The sequence below is a fragment of the Salmo trutta genome, chromosome 21 (assembly GCF_901001165.1).
Source record: "Salmo trutta chromosome 21, fSalTru1.1, whole genome shotgun sequence".
In the NCBI taxonomy this organism is placed as follows: Eukaryota; Metazoa; Chordata; class Actinopteri; order Salmoniformes; family Salmonidae; genus Salmo; species Salmo trutta.
Window position 1 is genome coordinate 50561480 of NC_042977.1, and position 22325 is coordinate 50583804.

At 43.5% G+C, this 22325-nt stretch overlaps 2 protein-coding genes across 4 annotated transcripts in view; both read right to left on the reverse strand.

Moving 5' to 3' along the window:
* Positions 1-8364: 8364 nt before the first annotated feature.
* Positions 8365-11041, reverse strand: LOC115156487 (uncharacterized). Its single transcript, XM_029703909.1, has 3 exons — positions 11018-11041; positions 8749-9918; positions 8365-8688 (listed from the first exon to the last, which is right to left on the reverse strand). Exons 1-3 carry the CDS (start codon positions 11039-11041, stop codon positions 8431-8433), a joined length of 1452 nt encoding a protein of 483 aa, XP_029559769.1. The 3' UTR covers positions 8365-8430.
* st6galnac3 (ST6 (alpha-N-acetyl-neuraminyl-2,3-beta-galactosyl-1,3)-N-acetylgalactosaminide alpha-2,6-sialyltransferase 3) overlaps positions 10954-22325 on the reverse strand; it is a 114961-nt gene continuing 103589 nt past the window's right edge. For 2 of the 3 annotated variants that reach the window (XM_029706073.1, XM_029706072.1), the window contains exon 6: positions 10954-13699. In XM_029706073.1, the coding sequence (XP_029561933.1) occupies positions 13510-13699 (190 nt within the window). In that variant the 3' untranslated portion in view covers positions 10954-13509. Of the gene's footprint in view, positions 14084-22325 lie in introns of all 3 variants that reach the window. The other variant, XM_029706074.1, reaches the window with a different exon arrangement.

The following is a 22325-nucleotide window of genomic DNA, read 5'->3' on the forward strand; positions in this document are numbered from 1 at the left end:
AACAACATCGCACTCCCACACAGTCAGTCACACTTCCTCTCTCTCTCACAGCTATTTAGTTATTAGTCAATGCATCAGCAGACATGCCATTTCCCCAGTCGCTGTATAAACCATAAACATGACAAAATATGTGTCATTTCCCCAGTCGCTGTATAATCCATAAACATGACAAAAATGGGAAACAAATGATTCCATATAGCTCTGGCTCATAAATAGAGTAATTATGTGGACAATGACCTATTGATGGTGTATAATGTACCTCAACACGGTGATTGAACACAGATCACATCCCATTCAAGCTGGCTCAATGTTTCTCAGCTCAGATTGGGGTTTTTTTTTGGGGGGGGGGGGGGGATTGATCATCTGCATGACAAAGGTATAAGGGACCAGAATGGGGTGCATGTACACTGAATGTACACCATTCAGAATGATGAATTAGGCTAATTTAGCAAGGGGGTAATTAGGCAAATTTAGCAAGGGAGTAATTAGGCTAACTTAGCAAGGGAGAAATTAGGCTAACTTAGTAAGGGAGTAATTATGCTAACTCAGTAAGGGAGTAATTAGGCTAACTTAGTAAGGGAGTAATTAGGCTAACTCAGTAAGGGAGTAATTAGGCTAACTTAGTAAGGGAGTAATTAGGCTAACTTAGCAAGGGAGTAATTAGGCTAATTTAGCAAGGGAGTAATTAGGCTAACTTAGCAAGGGAGTATTTAGGCTAACTTAGCAAGGGAGTATTTAGGTTAACTTAGCAAGGGAGTAATTAGGCTAACTTAGCAAGGGAGTAATTAGGCTAACTTAGCAAGGGAGTAATTAGGCTAACTTAGCAAGGGAGAAATTAGGCTAACTTAGCAAGGGAGAAATTAGGCTGACTTAGCAAGGGAGAAATGAGGCTAACTTAGCAAGGGAGTATTTAGGTTAACTTAGCAAGGGAGTAATTAGGCTAATTTAGCAAGGGAGTAATTAGGCTAACTTAGCAAGGGAGTAATTAGGCTAACTTAGCAAGGGAGTAATTAGGCTAACTTAGCAAGGGAGAAATGAGGCTAACTTAGCAAGGGAGTATTTAGGTTAACTTAGCAAGGGAGTAATTAGGCTAACTTAGCAAGGGAGTAATTAGGCTAACTTAGCAAGGGAGTAATTAGGCTAACTTAGCAAGGAAGTAATTAGGCTAACTTAGCAAGGGAGAAATGAGGCTAACTTAGCAAGGGAGTAATTAGGCTAACTTAGCAAGGGAGTATTTAGGCTAACTTAGCAAGGGAGAAATGAGGCTAACTTAGCAAGGGAGAAATGAGGCTAACTTAGCAAGGGAGTAATTATTGTTCTTTCTGACGATGTAGATTTTTTTCTAAATGCCATGAAGTAAGGTGAGACTTGGCACAGGTGGGGGGGCGGGGACTTGTTAAAAACAGAAGAAACAGATCAGGTCTCTGGGGGGGGGACACGTTAAAAACAGAAGAAACAGATCAGGTCTCTGGGGGGGGGACACGTTAAAAACAGAAGAAACAGATCAGGTCTCTGGGGGGGGGGACACGTTAAAAACAGAAGAAACAGATCAGGTCTCGGGGGGGGGGGGTAACACGTTAAAAACAGAAGAAACAGATCAGGTCTCTGGGGGGGGGACACGTTAAAAACAGAAGAAACAGATCAGGTCTCTGGGGGGGGGGGGGCGGGGACACGTTAAAAACAGAAGAAACAGATCAGGTCTCTGAGGGGGGGGGGACACGTTAAAAACAGAAGAAACAGATCAGGTCTCTGGGGGGGGGGGGGACACACGTTATAAACAGAAGAAACAGATCAGGTCTCTGGGGGGGGGGGGGGACACGTTATAAACAGAAGAAACAGATCAGGTCTCTGGGGGGGGACACGTTAAAAACAGAAGAAACAGATCAGGTCTCTGGGGGGGGTAACACGTTAAAAACAGAAGAAACAGATCAGGTCTCTGGGGGGGGGGACACGTTAAAAACAGAAGAAACAGATCAGGTCTCTGGGGGGGGGGGGACACGTTAAAAACAGAAGAAACAGATCAGGTCTCTGGGGGGGGGCGGGGACACGTTAAAAACAGAAGAAACAGATCAGGTCTCTGGGGGGGGGGGGACACGTTAAAAACAGAAGAAACAGATCAGGTCTCTGGGGGGGGGGGGGGCACGTTAAAAACAGAAGAAACAGATCAGGTCTCTGGGGGGGGGGCGGGGACACGTTAAAAACAGAAGAAACAGATCAGGTCTCTGGGGGGGGGGGACACACGTTAAAAACAGAAGAAACAGATCAGGTCTCTGGGGGGGGGACACGTTAAAAACAGAAGAAACAGATCAGGTCTCTGGGGGGGGGACACGTTAAAAACAGAAGAAACAGATCAGGTCTCTGGGGGGGGGGGCGGGGACACGTTAAAAACAGAAGAAACAGATCAGGTCTCTGGGGGGGGGGGACACGTTAAAAACAGAAGAAACAGATCAGGTCTCTGGGGGGGGCGGGGACACGTTAAAAACAGAAGAAACAGATCAGGTCTCTGGGGGGGGGGGACACACGTTAAAAACAGAAGAAACAGATCAGGTCTCTGGGGGGGGGCACGTTAAAAACAGAAGAAACAGATCAGGTCTCTGGGGGGGACGACACGTTAAAAACAGAAGAAACAGATCAGGTCTCTGGGGGGGGGGACACGTTAAAAACAGAAGAAACAGATCAGGTCTCTGGGGGGGGGGACACGTTAAAAACAGAAGAAACAGATCAGGTCTCTGGGGGGGGGGGGACACGTTAAAAACAGAAGAAACAGATCAGGTCTCTGGGGGGGGGACACGTTAAAAACAGAAGAAACAGATCAGGTCTCTGGGGGGGGGACACGTTAAAAACAGAAGAAACAGATCAGGTCTCTGGGGGGGGGGGACACGTTAAAAACAGAAGAAACAGATCAGGTCTCTGGGGGGGGGGACACACGTTAAAAACAGAAGAAACAGATCAGGTCTCTGGGGGGGGGGGGACACGTTAAAAACAGAAGAAACAGATCAGGTCTCTGGGGGGGGGGGGCACGTTAAAAACAGAAGAAACAGATCAGGTCTCTGGGGGGGGGGGGGACACGTTAAAAACAGAAGAAACAGATCAGGTCTCTGGGGGGGGGGGGGTAACACGTTAAAAACAGAAGAAACAGATCAGGTCTCTGGGGGGGGGGGGGTAACACGTTAAAAACAGAAGAAACAGATCAGGTCTCTGGGGGGGGGGACACGTTAAAAACAGAAGAAACAGATCAGGTCTCTGGGGGGGGGTAACACGTTAAAAACAGAAGAAACAGATCAGGTCTCTGGGGGGGGGGGGGGACACGTTAAAAACAGAAGAAGAAACAGATCAGGTCTCTGGGGGGGGGGGACACGTTAAAAACAGAAGAAACAGATCAGGTCTCTGGGGGGGGGGACACGTTAAAAACAGAAGAAACAGATCAGGTCTCTGGGGGGGGGGGGACACGTTAAAAACAGAAGAAACAGATCAGGTCTCTGGGGGGGGGACACACGTTAAAAACAGAAGAAACAGATCAGGTCTCTGGGGGGGGGGACACGTTAAAAACAGAAGAAACAGATCAGGTCTCTGGGGGGGGGACACGTTATAAACAGAAGAAACAAATCAGGTCTCTGGGGGGGGGACACATTAAAAACAGAAGAAACAGATCAGGTCTCTGGGGGGGGGGACACGTTAAAAACAGAAGAAACAGATCAGGTCTCTGGGGGGGGGACACGTTAAAAACAGAAGAAACAGATCAGGTCTCTGGGGGGGGCGGGGACACGTTAAAAACAGAAGAAACAGATCAGGTCTCTGGGGGGGGGGACACGTTAAAAACAGAAGAAACAGATCAGGTCTCTGGGGGGGGACACGTTAAAAACAGAAGAAACAGATCAGGTCTCTGGGGGGGGACACGTTAAAAACAGAAGAAACAGAAGAAAGAAAATTCACCACCTTTTATAAAACACTCATTTAAAAACGTGGAGAGATTTAATTTATGCAATATGCTGCACGCATCACAGCCAAGATGTTAACGAGACAAGACGAGAGAGAGAAAATGTTCCAAAGTATTTACCAGATTTTGTTCCTGTATCGAAGAAAAAGGTGGTACATTTGCTGTGACTGTGGAGTTTCAGTAGCCTGGGTACCAGTCTGTTTGTGATTTCATTCTACTCCTTGCCAGTCCGTGTCATATGCCAAACATTGTCGGCATGGAGTGGAATGATTGCACAAACAGACTGGTACCCACGCCAGTGTTTTATTTACAATACAGCGTTTACTGTTTATAAACCAGAGACACCAAAGGGAACAGTAAAAACAGAATCCAAGTTATGAATTCAGTCAAAGAATTCCAACGATTCCCAATATGATGAAAACAAGACCATACACTACACTGGAACAGTAACTATGATAAAACATGACTATAATCTACACTGGAACAGTAACTATGATAAAACATGACTATAATCTACACTGGAACAGTAACTATGATAAAACAAGACTATAATCTACACTGGAACAGTAACTATGATAAAACATGACCATACACTACACTGGAACAGTAACTATGATAAAACATGACCATACACTACACTGGAACAGTAACTATGATCAAACAAGACTATAATCTACACTGGAACAGTAACTATGATAAAACATGACTATAATCTATACTGGAATAGTAACTATGATAAAACATGACTATAATCTACACTGGAACAGTAACTATGATAAAACATGACTATAATCTACACTGGAACAGTAACTATGATAAAACATGACTATAATCTATACTGGAATAGTAACTATGATAAAACATGACTATAATCTACACTGGAATAGTAACTATGATAAAACATGACTATAATCTACACTGGAATAGTAACTATGATGGAAATGTGACCGTAATCTACATGGGACAGTAACTATGATAAAAATTACAGATAGATACTTCACATATTGGATGTAATATACACTTCAAAAATAGATATACAACTACATAGATATATAACTACTGTAGCTACATAGATATATAACTACTGTACCTACATAGATATAACTACTGTAGCTACATATATATAACTACTGTAGCTACATAGATATATAACTACTGTAGCTACATAGATATATAACTAGAACTAGAACTAGAAAAGGAATTAGAACTAGAAATAAAACTAGAAATGGAACTAAAAATAGAAATGGAATTACAACTAGAGCTAGAAATGGAAATAGAACTAGAAATGGAAATAGAAATAGAACTAGAACAGGAATTAGAAATAGAAATAGAAATAGAAAAGGAATTTGAACTAGAACTAGAACAATAAATACAATTAGAACTAGAACTAGAAATGGAACTAAAAATAGAACTAGAACTAGAACTTGAACTAGAAATAGAACTAGAAATGGAACTAGAAATAGAAAAGGAATTAGAACTAGAACTAGAAATGGAAATGGAATTAGAACTAGAACTAGAAATGGAACTAGAAATAGAAAAATAATTAGAAATAGAATTAGAACTAGACTAGAACTAGAACTGGAAATAGAAATGGAATTAGAACTTCAACTAGAAATGGAATTAGAACTAGAACTAGAACTAGAAATGGAAAAGTAATTAGAACTAGAAATATAAATGGAAATGGAATTAGAACTAGAAATGGAACTAGAACTAGAAAAATGATTAGAAATAGAACTCGAAAAATGATTAGAACTAGAACTAGAAATATAACTAGAAATAAAAATAGAACTGGAAATAGAACTAGAACTAGAAATGGAACTAGAAATAGATTTAGAACTAGAACTAGATATAGAACTAGAACCCAACATAGAAATAGAACTAAAACTTGAACTACAAATAGAAATGGAACTAGAACTAGAAATGGAATTAGAACTAGAAATAGAAATAGAACTAAAACTAGAACTAGAACTAGAAATGGAACTAGAAATAGATTTAGAACTAGAACTAGATATAGAACTAGAACCCAACATAGAAATAGAACTAAAACTTGAACTAGAAATAGAAATGGAACTAGAACTAGAAATGGAATTAGAACTAGAACTAGAAATAGAAATAGAACTAAAACTAGAACTAGAACTAGAAATGGAACTAGAAATAGAAATGAAATTAGCACTAGAACTACAAATGGAATTAGAAATAGAAATAGAACTTGAACTAGAACTAGAACTAGAACTAGAATTAGAAATGGAACTAGAACTAGAATTAGAAATAGACCTAGAAATGGAACTAGAAATAGAAAAGCAATTAGAACTAGAACTAGTAATGGAACTAGAACTATACATATAAATGGAAATGGAATTAGAACTAGAACTAGAAATGGAACTAGAAATAGAAAAGCAATTAGAACTAGAACTAGTAATGGAACTAGAACTATACATATAAATGGAAATGGAATTAGAACTAGAAATGGAACTAGAAATAGAAAAGGAATTAGAACTAGAAATAGAAATAGAAATAGAACTGGAAATAGAACTAGAACTAGAAATGGAACTAGAAATAGAAAAGGAATTAGAACTAGAACTAGAAATAGAAATAGAACTGGAAATAGAACTAGAACTAGAAATGGAACTAGAAATAGAAATGGAATTAGAACTAGAAATAGAAAAAGATTTAGAACTAGAACTAGAAATATAACTAAAACTTAAACTAGAAATAGAAATGGAAATGGAATTAGAACTAGAACTAGAAATGGAACTAGAAAAAGATTTAGAACTAGAACTAGAACTAGAAATGGAACTAGAACTAGAAATAAAAATCCAAATAGCTATGATAAGTGCAGCCCCGACACTGCAATTATTAACTTGAAGCAGTACACAGGATCGCCATTTTGCGTTTGCATTCTTGTGTTGTGGATGTACGGTATATATTAGGCTTACCACTAATCATATCCATGGGTGAAAGTAAGGCGGTACAGTCCGGTACGGCGTCCCAATAAAATAAATAGTGGGGGTATACCTTACCAGTAGAACATGAGCTTATCAAAATATCTAAAACAAAATTGTCCAGAAAACTATAGACTATTATGCCACTACGTACAATCAGAGGCATGAATAATGACTGAATGGACTTGAAAACAGGTGCTATGGCCTACGCTTCAAAATGCCATGTGTTTCGACTAGAATACTAACATTTTGCCAAGGCAGAGATAAGTGGCTGACAGCGAGACGTGTGTGAACAGCTGTGGGACGTATACATTCTGGCCTAATGATTTGTGGTGTTTCTGTAACAGATGTCTCTTTCATTCACTACTGTTTGGAGGCTGGAGTTATGTCACGAGTGGAATGAACACGCGTGGGTAGCCTAGTAAAAGCGGCCCTCTAAAATGATTGTTTATGCCACAATAAAATTGTCATACATTTTAAAAGGTCAATGAGAAATCTTTACGACTAGGCCCACGGTGATCCTATTGAATTAATAGGGATTCTATATGTCATTCTATGATTTGACCCCGAGCACGTGCACGCATAGGAGCTCCGTACCAGGAAGAAATGACATAAACTTTCACCCCTGACCATATCCCAACCACAACTCAAACATACATACATACATACATACATACATACATACATACATACATACATACATACATACATACATACATACATACATACATACATACATAGATGCTTATCAAGGACACTTGATGTGAAAAATAAAAGTGCTTCACCACAACAATAAAAATCAAACCATACATGTTTCATCAAAACAAAAACAAAGACAGTTGAAATGGTTCAATGGACCAAAATGGCAAAAGAACAACAACATTGAGTTAAGCTAACAGACACGGCTAAGAGGCTACATAGGAGGGAGGCTACATAGGAGAGAGGCTACATAGGAGGGAGGCTACATAGGAGGGAGGCAACATAGGAGAGGCAACATAGGAGAGAGGCAACGTAGGAGAGAGGCTACATAGGAGGGAGGCTACATAGGAGGGAGGCTACACACGAAGGAGGCTATGTGGGAGGGAGGCTACATAGGTGGGAGGCTACGTAGGAGGGAGGCTACATAGGAGGGAGGCTACATAGGAGAGAGGCAACATAGGAGAGAGGCTACATAGGAGGGAGGCTACATAGGAGAGAGGCTACATAGGAGAGAGGCTACATAGGAGGGAGGCTACATAGGAGAGAGGCTACATAGGAGAGAGGCTACATAGGAGGGAGGCTACATAGGAGGGAGGCTACATAGGAGGGAGGCAACATAGGAGAGAGGCAACATAGGAGAGAGGCAACGTAGGAGAGAGGCTACGTAGGAGGGAGGCTACATAGGAGAGAGGCTACATAGGAGAGAGGCTACATAGGAGGGAGGCTACATAGGAGAGAGGCTACATAGGAGGGAGGCTACATAGGAGGGAGGCTACACAGGAGGGAGGCTACATAGGAGGGAGTCTACATAGGAGAGAGGCTACATAGGAGGGAGGCTACGTAGGAGGGAGGCTACATAGATATATGGATTGTGATCACACAGAGGACCTCTAAATGGATCAGGATCAGGATCATACAGAGGACCTCTAAATGGACCAGGATCACACAGAGGGCCTCTAAATGGATCAGGATCACACAGAGGACCTCTAAATGGATCAGGATCACACAGAGGACCTCTAAATGGACCAGGATCACACAGAGGGCCTCTAAATGGATCAGGATCACACAGAGGACCTCTAAATGGACCAGGATCAGGATCACACAGAGGGCCTCTCAATGGATCAGGATCACACAGAGGGCCTCTAAATGGATCAGGATCACACAGAGGACCTCTAAATGGACCAGGATCACACAGAGGACCTCTAAATGGACCAGGATCACACAGAGGGCCTCTAAATGGATCAGGATCACACAGAGGACCTCTAAATGGACCAGGATCAGGATCACACAGAGGGCCTCTAAATGGACCAGGATCACACAGAGGACCTCTAAATGGACCAGGATCACACAGAGGGCCTCTAAATGGACCAGGATCACACAGAGGACCTCTAAATGGACCAGGATCACACAGAGGACCTCTAAATGGACCAGGATCACACAGAGGACCTCTAAATGGACCAGGATCACACAGAGGACCTCTAAATGGACCAGGATCACACAGAGGACCTCTAAATGGACCAGGATCACACAGAGGACCTCTAAATGGACCAGGATCACACAGAGGGCCTCTAAATGGACCAGGATCACACAGAGGACCTCTAAATGGACCAGGATCACACAGAGGACCTCTAAATGGACCAGGATCACACAGAGGACCTCTAAATGGACCAGGATCACACAGAGGACCTCTAAATGGACCAGGATCACACAGAGGACCTCTAAATGGACCAGGATCACACAGAGGACCTCTAAATGGACCAGGATCACACAGAGGACCTCTAAATGGACCAGGATCACACAGAGGGCCTCTAAATGGACCAGGATCACACAGAGGACCTCTAAATGGACCAGGATCACACAGAGGACCTCTAAATGGACCAGGATCACACAGAGGACCTCTAAATGGACCAGGATCACACAGAGGACCTCTAAATGGACCAGGATCACACAGAGGACCTCTAAATGGACCAGGATCACACAGAGGACCTCTAAATGGACCAGGATCACACAGAGGACCTCTAAATGGACCAGGATCACACAGAGGACCTCTAAATGGACCAGGATCACACAGAGGGCCTCTAAATGGACCAGGATCACACAGAGGACCTCTAAATGGACCAGGATCACACAGAGGACCTCTAAATGGACCAGGATCACACAGAGGACCTCTAAATGGACCAGGATCACACAGAGGACCTCTAAATGGACCAGGATCACACAGAGGACCTCTAAATGGACCAGGATCACACAGAGGACCTCTAAATGGACCAGGATCACACAGAGGGCAAATGGAGCTAAAGACTCTAATGCTCTAAGGGGTACAGGGACGGTGACGGGGTGCTAAAATGGGACAGGGGTGTTCAAATCCAGAGCCTCTCTCTCATCTGGCCTCTTATGTTACTGACAGGGCTCTACACGTCTGACTACTAGTGGACTGTGGATGGTCTGGTTTCTGAGTTTAATCTGAAAGCAAATGGACTCTTGCTGTGCCATTCACTTGTCTTGTTACCAGCTACGTGATAAAGGAGAGATACTTAAAAGTCGTTCTGGATAAGAGCCGTCTGCTAAATGAATAACTAATGTAAACGTAACGTCTGCTGCGGTGGGTCAGAACGAGGAAGTCATCTCTCACAATCACAGGCTGATTGGAACAGTATAAAACACCGACGTGATAATAGTAAATATGTACACTGAGACGGATACAAAACGCATGCTACTGTATACTGTAGAGACGTCAATATATTACAGGGCTCACACAGACAGAGACATGCAGCTGACTAAATCAGACATATCAACAAACTCAATTACCTCTCCTGTCTCCCAGTGTGCACTTGTTCACTTGGCTTCACTGATTTGAAAGGAAATGACTGGTTCTGTGTAGGAAATCAGGTGGAAAATCCCTCTTGCCCATGCCTCTACCAATCCAATGCTTTTACACTTGGATTCACATTTCTGGAGAAAGTATATATAACTGGGACTCACAAATGGACTAGACTACAGGGTCAGGTAAATATAGGTCTCGGCTACATGGACAGAGACACGGAACAGATGAATTTAAGGGGGGAAAAGACGATTTGTGATACTTAGTTCGATGTGTGATAGTTAAGAGTGCATAGCACTGAAGTCTATGTACAACAATGTACTGTATCATAACATTCACTCACAGGCACAAAATGACCATAGACAGACAGACAGACAGACAGACAGACAGACAGACAGACAGACAGACAGACAGACAGACAGACAGACAGACAGACAGACAGACAGACAGACAGACAGACAGACAGACAGACAGATAGATAGATAGATAGATAGATAGATAGATAGATAAATAGATAGATAGACAGTAAATATCTTCATCTCTCTTCATCTCTCTTTTAGAACCAAAACATTAGCAGTAGCTTTAGCTCTGCCTGCAGTTGCTGGGTTGTTGTCTCACCTTGTCAAACGAACGACGGCACATCACAGGGTACCACAGGGGGACCAACTACCTGTCATTTCATACCAAATGGAACCCTGATCCCTATGTAGTGCACTATACCGTATAGGGAACAGGGTGCCGTTTAGGACTCAGTCCTATCGCTCTGTGCTCTATAATAAATGACAGACAGGAAGTGCTGCGGTGACTATTATCCTGCCGACACAGGAACGGCTCATTGTCTGACGTTAAGATCCTTTCACAGCGTCAACATCACAACAACACCGAACGAGCCACGTCTTCACATCGATGCATATTGGATGTCAATGGGAGACGAACACTGCGTTCCAAATGGCTCCCTATTGCCCCCACGGAGATCTGGGCAAACGGAGTGCACTACATTGGGAAATAGGGAGCCACATGGGACTCACACCTAAGCCTGAACATTGGGAGGAAGTTAGTTTTGACCCCCCGCGGTAGCATCCAAGGAGGCGTTGACTCTGCTTGTGGATTTCACCCTAGTTTGTTAATGATGTAGAAAATAAAATGGAACATTGCCAGTCTGTTTGTTATGGTCAGCCTTATGGTCGACCCTATGGTCAGCCTTATGGTCAGCCTTATGGTCAGCCCTATGGTCAGCCTTATGGTCGACCCTATGGTCAGCCTTATGGTCAGCCTTATGGTCAGCCCTATGGTCAGCCTTATGGTCAGCCCTATGGTCAGCCTTATGGTCAGCCCTATGGTCAGCCCTATGGTCAGCTCTATGGTCAGCCCTATGGTCAGCCTTATGGTCGGCCCTATGGTCAGCCTTATGGTCAGCCCTATGGTCAGCCTTATGGTCAGCCCTATGGTCAGCCTTATGGTCAGCCCTATGGTCAGCCTATGGTCAGCCTTATGGTCAGCCCTATGGTCAGCCTTATGGTCAGCCTTATGGTCAGCCCTATGGTCAGCCCTATGGTCAGCCTTATGGTCAGCCCTATGGTCAGCCCTATGGTCAGCCTTATGGTCAGCCCTATGGTCAGCCTTATGGTCAGCCCTATGGTCAGCCCTATGGTCAGCCTTATGGTCAGCCTTATGGTCAGCCTTATGGTCAGCCCTATGGTCAGCCTTATGGGCCCTGGTTAAAGAAGTGCTCTATATAGGGAATAGGGCACCATTTGAGACACACCTGGTAGCCAATAATTCTAAGTGGACAGACAGACAGACAGACAGACAGACAGACAGACAGACAGACAGACAGACAGACAGACAGACAGACAGACAGACAGACAGACAGAAAGGGGGTACAGCCAGACGGCGGAGAATAAAGTAGTGTAGCTGGTCAGAGATCGGTAACAGGCCTCTATCAACACCCAGACTGACATAGAATAACATCTTGGAGAGTTCAGACTTGTGAGATACAGACTGTACTGTACAGGGCTTCGGCACATCTAAAGGACTCTATTCCCTACATAGTGCACTACCTATAGGGCCCTGGTCTAAAGTAGTGCACTATGTAGGGAACAGGGTGCCATTTGGGAGACAACCTGTGTGTAGCTACTGTAGAGATGAAGAACAGTTTATTTGTTGGTTTCATTCTTTTTTTATCCCATATCTGAGTTGAGCTATCCGTCCTTTGTCATTCACCAACCTTTATAACATCAAAGCAGCAGATGATTGGAGAACAAGAAACACCCCTGCTCCGGAGCTCCTCTATGACATCACATTTTCTCCAGCTCAGAGTTCTAGAAGATGTCAAAAGAGTTCTAGAAGAGGTCAACAGAGTTCTAGAAGAGGTCAACAGAGTTCTAGAAGAGGTTAACAGAGTTCTAGAAGATGACAACAGAGTTCTAGAAGATGACAACAGAGTTCTAGAAGAGGTCAACAGAGTTCTAGAAGATGACAACAGAGTTCTAGAAGATGACAACAGAGTTCTAGAAGAGGTCAACAGAGTTCTAGAAGATGACAACAGACATTCAATGAGTGGAGAAATTGTTTCTTCTTCATGTTGTTTCTCTAATGGGATGGATGGATGAGCCTGTCCTGCAGTGGCCAGATTGTTTTAGTGAACAGAAGGCCTTGGTTCATGGTTCATGGCTCAGTGAGGACATGGAGGGACATGGAGGGACCACCCTCTACCATCTACGTTTCAGCCCAGGATGGGTGTCTGGTCTCAGTGCTACAGTCAGGCTAGCAGTGGGACAGGAATTACAACCCCTCAGACTACAGGCTCAGTGGTAATGGACGGACTGGGATTTGCAGAACGATGTGTGCATTCTGACTGTACGTTTCAGTGTCATATACACCTAGACAACGCCAGGGGAGGGAAACGTGCCTATATAGTGCACTACTTTTGACCAGGGCCCGATAGTGCACTATATAGGGGATAGGGTGTCATTTGGGACACCTGCTCTGGTGTAACGGTAGTGGCCCTGCATTCTCCCTGTCCCTGGATGATGAAGCGGACATGGCTGTGTGATGTCATCGATAATGGCCCTCCTCCAGACCTCCCGGCTATCTGCGGTCCCTCCGGGTCACGACAGTTTCCACGGTGGGTTGTAGAACTTAATGGAGTGTGTTTTGGCCCATTTGGCGAAGACGGCCTTCTCTGTGATGAAACGGTGGCCACCGTACGGAGCACTCTCGTGGAGGAGGTACTCCGCGCACTCGTCACGACTACCGGCTTCATAGTAGTGGTAGGGGACCTTACGGTACCCCTCTGACCTGGGAGGAGGAGGGGAGGAGAGAGATGGTTATAAACAGTTATCATGACTACCGGCTTCATAGTAGTGGTAGGGGACCTTACGGTACCCCTCTGACCTGGGAGGAGGAGGGGAGGAGAGAGATGGTTATAAACAGTTATCATGACTACCGGCTTCATAGTAGTGGTAGGGGACCTTACGGTACCCCTCTGACCTGGGAGGAGGAGGGGAGGAGAGAGATGGTTATAAACAGTTATCATGACTACCGGCTTCATAGTAGTGGTAGGGGACCTTACGGTACCCCTCTGACCTGGGAGGAGGAGGGGAGGAGAGAGATGGTTATAAACAGTTATCATGACTACCGGCTTCATAGTAGTGGTAGGGGACCTTACGGTACCCCTCTGACCTGGGAGGAGGAGGGGAGGAGAGAGATGGTTATAAACAGTTATCATGACTACCGGCTTCATAGTAGTGGTACGGGACCTTACGGTACCTCTCTGACCTGGGAGGAGGAGGGGAGGAGAGAGATGGTTATAAACAGTTATCATGACTACCGGCTTCATAGTAGTGGTACGGGACCTTACGGTACCTCTCTGACCTGGGAGGAGGGGGGAGGAGAGAGAGAGAGAGAGGGAGAGAGAGAGCGAGAGCGAGAGAGAGAGAGAGTTGTTGGGGGAGAGAGAGAGAGAGAGAGAGGGTGGTTGGGGGAGAGAGAGAGAGAGAGGGAGAAGGGGTTAGAGAGAGAGAGAGAGAGAAGGGGAGAGAGAGAGAGAGAGAGAGAGAGAGAGAGAGAGAGAGATAGAGGGAGGGAGGGAGGGAGGGAGGGAGAGAGGTAGGATGAAAGAGACTAAATGTTTCCATTCAATAGTGAAGGTGTATACTTAGCAGTAGAAAGCCTGAATATTTTAACCACTAACCAGTTAACATATCAAACTTGAAAAAATTCAAGCTAAAAACCTAAGAAATTTAACAGCAATGATACATGGTTTGATGAAGAATGCATAAACCTAAGAAAGAAATTGAGAAACCTATCCAACCAAAAACACGGGAATTATTATTTAAAAATCTAAATAATCAGCTAGAGACCAAAATTATGTTAATTTAAGGCCTAATGAAGTCAACAAATTACAGGACTAACAGATAGAGATAGAGAACATACGCCTTTACCTAGGGAACATTAAAACAGTACAGAAATACAGTACAAAAACACAAAAGGTCAGAAAACAGCTCATTGTGATTGAAGAATCCATAGAATCAGGTCACTTCTGGGAATAAAATTGTTAAATTACGAGCCTTGTTGGTTAAGCCACAGAAAAAGTCAGCAACCTTCACACTAGCCAAGATTGGCTGAGATAATAGGTGGGCTGGACATGCCGAGAGAGGAGTTCGGATTGGTCTGCCGTATAGAAGGCGTCTGTCTATTGGAGCTGATCAGTCTGTTGGTAATCCTGTCGAATGCAGCTTTTAAAAAAATTTATTGTGTAGTGGAGCTGCATAAGTGTTGCTCTCCACTTTCTGAAGGTTCTACAGCTGCACCATCGAGAGCATCCTGACTGGTTGCATCACCGCCTGGTATGGCAACTGCTCGGCCTCTGACCGCAAGGCACTACAGAAGGTAGGGGGCAAGCTTGGGGGCAAGCTTCCTGCCATCCAGGACCTATACAGTGGGGGGAAAAAGTATTTGATCCCCTGCTGATTTTGTACGTTTGCCCACTTACAAAGAAATGATCAGTATAATTTTAATGGTAGGTTTATTTGAACAGTGAGAGACAGAATAACAAAAAAAAAATCCTGAAAAACACATGTCAAAAATGTTATAAAATGATTTGCATTTTAATGAGGGAAATAAATATTTGACCCCTCTGCAAAACATGACTTAGTACTTGGTGGCAAAACCCTTGTTGGCAATCATAGAGGTCAGACGTTTCTTGTAGTTGGCCACCAGGTTTGCACACATCTCAGGAGGGATTTTGTCCCACTCCTCTTTGCAGATCTTCTCCAAGTCATTAAGGTTTCGAGGCTGACGGTTGGCAACTCGAACCTTCGGCTCCCTCCACAGATTTTCTATGGGATTAAGGTCTGGAAACTGGCTAGGCCACTCCAGGACCTTAATGTGCTTCTTCTTGAGCCACTCCTTTGTTGCCTTGGCCGTGTGTTTTGGGTCATTGTCATGTTGGAATACCCATCCACGACCCATTTTCAATGCCCTGGCTGAGGGAAGGAGGTTTCACCCAAGATTTGACAGTACATGGCCCCGTCAAATGATGCGGTGAAGTTGTCCTGTCTCCTTAGCAGAAAAACACCAGTTGCCTTGAGATTATTGACAAGATCTTCCTGTGTAGTTCTGGGCTGATTCCTCACCGTTCTCATGATCATTGCAACTCCACGAGGTGAGATCTTGCATGGAGCCCCAGGCCGAGGGATATTGACAGTTCTTTTGTGTTTCTTCCATTTGCGAATAATCGCACCAAATGTTGTCACCTTCTCACCAAGCTGCTTGGCGATGGTCTTGTAGCCCATTCCAGCCTTGTGTAGGTCTACAATCTTGTCCCTGACATCCTTGGAGAGCTCTTTGGTCTTGGCCATGGTGGAGAGTTTGGAATCTGATTGATTGATTGCTTCTGTGGACAGGTGTCTTTTTTACAGGTAACAAGCTGCAGTTAGGAGCACTCCCTTTAAGAGTGTGTTCCTAATCTCAGCTCGTTACCTGTATAAAAGACACCTGGGAGCCAGAAATCATTCTGATTAAGAGGGGGTCAAATACTTATTTCCCTCATTAAAATGCATATCAATTTATACAATTTTTGACATGCGTTTTTCTCAATATTTTTGTTGTTATTCAGTCTCTCACTGTTCAAATGAACCTAACATTAAAATTATAGACTGATCATTTCTTTGTCAGTGGGCAAACATACAAAATCACCAGGGGATCAAATACTTTTTTCTCCCACTGTATACCAGACGGTGTCAGAGGAAGGCCCTAAAACTTGACAACTCCAGCCACCCTACCCACAACCTGTTTAGAAGCCTCTTGGACCTAGACCTGCCCACAAATTTTGTATAGGATTGAGGTCAGGGCTTTGTAATGGCCACTCCAATACCTTGACTTTGTTGTCCTTAAGCCATTTTGCCACAACTTTGGAAGTATGCTTGGGGCAATTTTCCATTTGGAAGACCCATTTGTGACCAAGCTTTAACTTCCTGACTGATGTCTTGAAATATTGCTTCAATATATCCACATAATTTCCCACCTCATGATGACATCTATTTTGTGAAGCGCACCAGTCCCTCCTGCAGCAAAGCACACCCACAACATGATGCTGCTACCCCTGTGCTTCATGGTTGGGATGGTGTTCTTCGGCTTGCAAGCCTCCCCCTTTTTCCTCCAAACATAACGATGGTCGTTATGGCCAAACAGTTCTATTTTTGTTTCATCAGACCAGAGGACATTTTTCCAAAAAGTACAATCTTTGTCCCCATGTACAGTTACAAACCGTAGTCTGGCTTTTTTATGGCGGTTTTGGAGCAGTGGCTTCTTCCTTGCTGAGCAGCCTTTCAGGTTATGTCGATATAGGACTTGTTTTACTGTGGATATAGATACTTTTGTACCTGCTTCCTCCAGCATCTTCACAAGGTCCTTTGCTGTTGTTCTGGGATTGATTTGCACTTTTCGCACCAAAGTACGTTCATCTCTAGGAGACAGAACGCGTCTCCTTCCTGAGCGGTATGACGGCTGCGTGGTCCCATGGTGTTTATTCTTGCGTACTATTATTTGTACAGATGAACGTGGTACCTTCAGGCATTCGGAAATTGCTCCCAAGGATGAACCAGACTTCTGGAGGTCTACAATTCTTTTTCTGAGGTCTTGGCTGATTTCTTTTGTTTTCCCCATGATGTCAAGCAAAGAGGCACTGAGTTTGAAGTTAGAGCTTGAAATACATCCACAGGTACACCTCCAATTGACTCAAATTATATACATTTGCCTATCAGAAGCTTCTAAAGCCATGACATAATTTTCTGGAATTTTCCAAGCTGTTTAAAGGCACAGTCAACTTAGTGTATGTAAACTTCTGACCCACTGGAATTGTGATACAGTGAATTATAAGTGAAATAATCTGTCTGAAGTCGAAAGTCTGAGATTTCCGAGTTCCCAGTTGTTTTGAATGCGGCATTAGAGTTGGTATTATGGTTCACTGTTTAGCTAGCTACATGTCTAAACAAAAGACTCCACCATGCAAGTAACCATTTCACTGTAACATTCACACCTTCTGTATCCTGTGTATGTGACAAATAAACTTAGATTTTATTTGAAATAGTGTGTGTTTACCAATGTGAAGAACAACATGAGCTGCACCGAAGTCAGATGAGGACATAGGCCAAGGATTAGATAAAGTTTATGTTTACAACTACTTTCACCACTTTTAATCCTGAAAGCTTTGGTTGTTTTCTACACTACTCACTCTGTTTAGCACATGGCCTCACATGTGAATCGTTAAAGAGATGGGTGGGGCTAAGGCTTAATAGGGTGTGAACGATGCTGAATAGGCGTAGACAAAAGAGGAACTCTCCAAAACATTCAAGGATCATTTTCTTAAAAGTGGGGTTAAAAGTTTGTCAACTTTCAAAGCAAAATTACTTTCTTATTTTTCCTCAACTGTAGTGTATGATATATCATGTTGTAGCTTTGAGTCTCTACTTTTATCCAATGTAAAAAACAACATTTAAAATTTTGCTGCATTATGGAAAATATATTTAATAGCGGTTTAGATGGAAAAATGTTTTTTTTTACACTGATAAAATTATTTTGTCCCATAAACTGGAATTAGGCAAACTAATAGTTTTAGCAACCAGAAAATGGCAGAGCGATTTCTGCATAGTGCACCTTTAATTGACTGTGTTTTGTATCTTAATGTGTATTTAACGTGTATATTGTCAATATGTTTATCTATACTTTCCTGGGCTCATTTGCAAAAGAGTCTTTAGTCTCAATATGACTTCCTGTTGAAATAAAGGTAGATACACAAACTTACAAACAAACCTAGTTACTATCCTTCACAGAGATGTGAATTAGGAAAGTTGACACACAATGATGACATCGTTTCCATTTCCAGAGAGAGAGAGAGAGAGAGAGAGAGAGAGAGAGAGAGAGAGAGAGAGAGAGAGAGAGAGAGAGAGTCCATTTTCTATCATCATAAAACAATGTTGTGGAACAACTGAGCCTGAAGCTATAAAAAGGTGTCCTCACTCCCACTGCCTCACAGTGGGGGATAATCCACACACACACACACACACACACACACACACACACACACACACACACACACACACACACACACACACACACACACACACACACACACACACACACACGCACACACACACACACAGTATCTACTGAGAATGAGACCAGCAGACAGCTAACCTTCACAGTATCTACTGAGAATGAGGACCAGGCAGCTAAGGTTCACAGTATCTACTGAGAATGAGGACCAGACAGCTAACCTTCACAGTATCTACTGAGAATGAGGACCAGACAGCTAACCTTCACAGTATCTACTGAGAATTAGACAAGGCAGCTAACCTTCACAGTATCTACTGAGAATGAGGACCAGACAGCTAACCTACACAGTATCTACTGAGAAGGAGGACCAGACAGCTAACCTTCACAGTATCTACTGAGAAGGAGGACCAGACAGCTAACCTACACAGTATCTACTGAGAATGAAACCAGGCAGCTAACCTACACAGTATCTACTGAGAAGGAGGACCAGACAGCTAACCTTCACAGTATCTACTGAGAATGAAACCAGGAAGCTAACCTTCACAGTATCTTAAGTATGGAGATATAATTCTATTCAATAGGAAGTCAGAAACAGCACACTATTCCCTATATTCTGCACAAGTTTTGACCGGGGACCATAGGGCACCCATAGGGCTCTGGTCTAAAGTAGTGCACTATGTAGGGAATAGGGTGCCATAGGGCTCTGGTCTAAAGTAGTGCACTATGTAGGGAATAGGGTTCCATAGGGCTCTGGTCTAAAGTAGTGCACTATGTAGGGAATAGGGTCCCATAGGGCTCTGGTCTAAAGTAGTGTACTATGTAGGGAATAGGGTTCCATAGGGCTCTGGTCTAAAGTAGTGCACTATGTAGGGAATAGAGTTCCATAGGGCTCTGGTCTAAAGTAGTGCACTACATAGGGAATAGGGTCCCATAGGGCTCTGGTCTATAGTAGTGCACTACATAGGGAATAGGGTCCCATAGGGCTCTGGTCTATAGTAGTGCACTACATAGGGAATAGGGTTCCATAGGGCTCTGGTCTATAGTAGTGCACTATATAGGGAATAGGGTGCCATAGGGCTCTGGTCTATAGTAGTGCACTATATAGGGAATAGGGTGCCATAGGGCTCTGGTCTAAAGTAGTGCACTATATAGGGAATAGGGCTCTGGTCTAAAGTAGTGCACTATATAGGGAATAGGGTCCCATAGGGCTCTGGTCTAAAGTAGTGCACTATATAGGGAATAGGGTCCCATAGGGCTCTGGTCTAAAGTAGTGCACTATATAGGGAATAGGGTTCCATAGGGCTCTGGTCTAAAGTAGTGCACTATATAGGGAATAGGGTGCCATAGGGCTCTGGTCTAAAGTAGTGCACTATATAGGGAATAGGGTGCCATAGGGCTCTGGTCTAAAGTAGTGCACTATATAGGGAATAGGGTGCCATAGGGCTCTGGTCTAAAGTAGTGCACTATATAGGGAATAGGGTTCCATAGGGCTCTGGTCTAAAGTAGTGCACTATATAGGGAATAGGGTGCCATAGGGCTCTGGTCTATAGTAGTGCACTATATAGGGAATAGGGTGCCATAGGGATCTGGTCTAAAGTAGTGCACTATATAGGGAATAGGGTTCCATAGGGCTCTGGTCTAAAGTAGTGCACTATATAGGGAATAGGGTTCCATAGGGCTCTGGTCCAAAGTAGTGCACTATATAGGGAATAGGGTTCCATAGGGCTCTGGTCCAAAGTAGTGCACTATATAGGGAATAGGGTGCCTTTTAGGATGCAGTCGTAGACATAATGCTATTCAACGCTACAGGGAATAACTATATATGTATTGTAGGTATATTGTAATTCCAAATAGGTAAAGTTGTGACTTTATCCAAAATGGGCTCTGGTGAAAGTTAGTCCGCTATGTAGGGAATAAAAAATAAAAAAAATGTTTCACCTTTATTTAACCAGGTAGGCTAGTTGAGAACAAGTCCTTTATTTAACCAGGTAGGCTAGTTGAGAACAAGTCCTTTATTTAACCAGGTAGGCTAGTTGAGAACAAGTCCTTTATTTAACCAGGTAGGCTAGTTGAGAACAAGTCCTTTATTTAACCAGGTAGGCTAGTTGAGAACAAGTTCTCATTTACAATTGCGACCTGGCCAAGATAAAGCAAAGCAGTTCGACACATACAACAACACAGAGTTACACATGGAGTAAAACAAACATAGAGTCAATAATGCAGTAGAGAAATAAGTCTATATACAATGTGAGCAAATGAGGTGAGATAAGGAGGTAAAGGCAAAAAGGCCATGGTGGCGAAGTAAATACAATATAGCAAGTAAAACACTGGAATGGTAGATTTGTAGTGGAAGAAAGTGCAAAGTAGAAATATAAATAATGGGGTGCGAAGGAGCAAAATAAATACAGTAGGGGAAGAGGTATTTGTTTGGGCTAAATTATAGATGGGCTATGTACAGGTGCAGTGATCTGGGAGCTGCTCTGACAGCTGGTGCTTAAAGCTAGTGAGGGAGATAAGTGTTTCCAGTTTCAGAGATTTTTGTAGTTCGTTCCAGTCATTGGCAGCAGAGAACTGGAAGGAGAGACGGCCAAAGGAGGAATTGGCTTTGGGGTTGACCAGTGAGATATACCTGCTGGAGCGCGTGCTACAGGTGGGTGCTGCTATGGTGACCAGTGAGCAGAGATAAGGGGGGACTTTACCTAGCAGGGTCTTGTTGATGACCTTGAGCCAGTGGGTTTGGCGACGAGTATGAAGCAAGGGCCAGCCAACGAGAGCGTACAGGTCACAGTGGTGGGTAGTATATGGGGCTTTGGTGACAAAACGGATGGCACTGTGATAGACTGCATCCAATTTGTTGAGTAGGGTATTGGAGGCTATTTTGTAAATGACATCGCCGAAGTCAAGGATCGGCAGGATAGTCAGTTTTACGAGGGTATGTTTGGCAGCATGAGTGAAGGATGCTTTGTTGTGCAATAGGAAGCCGATTCTAGATTTAATTTTGGATTGGAGATGCTTGATGTGAGTCTGCAAGGAGAGTTTATAGTCTAACCAGACACCTAGGTATTTGTAGTCATCCACATATTTGTCATCGTCGTGTGTGTAGGTGGCAGGGAAGTCAGGCGCAGGAGAAACCAACTTGGTGTAACTGGAGTAGTTTAATAAAGTAAAAACAAACTCCAAAACCAAAGTACATAATAAAATAAACGGGGTACAATAACCCGTCGCGCACCAATCCAAAAACACGAGCACATAACAACAAACAATCACAGACAAGGACATGAGGGGAAACAGAGGGTTAAATACACAACATGTAACGAATGGGATTGGAACCAGGTGTGTAAGAAGACAAGACAAAACCAATGGAAAA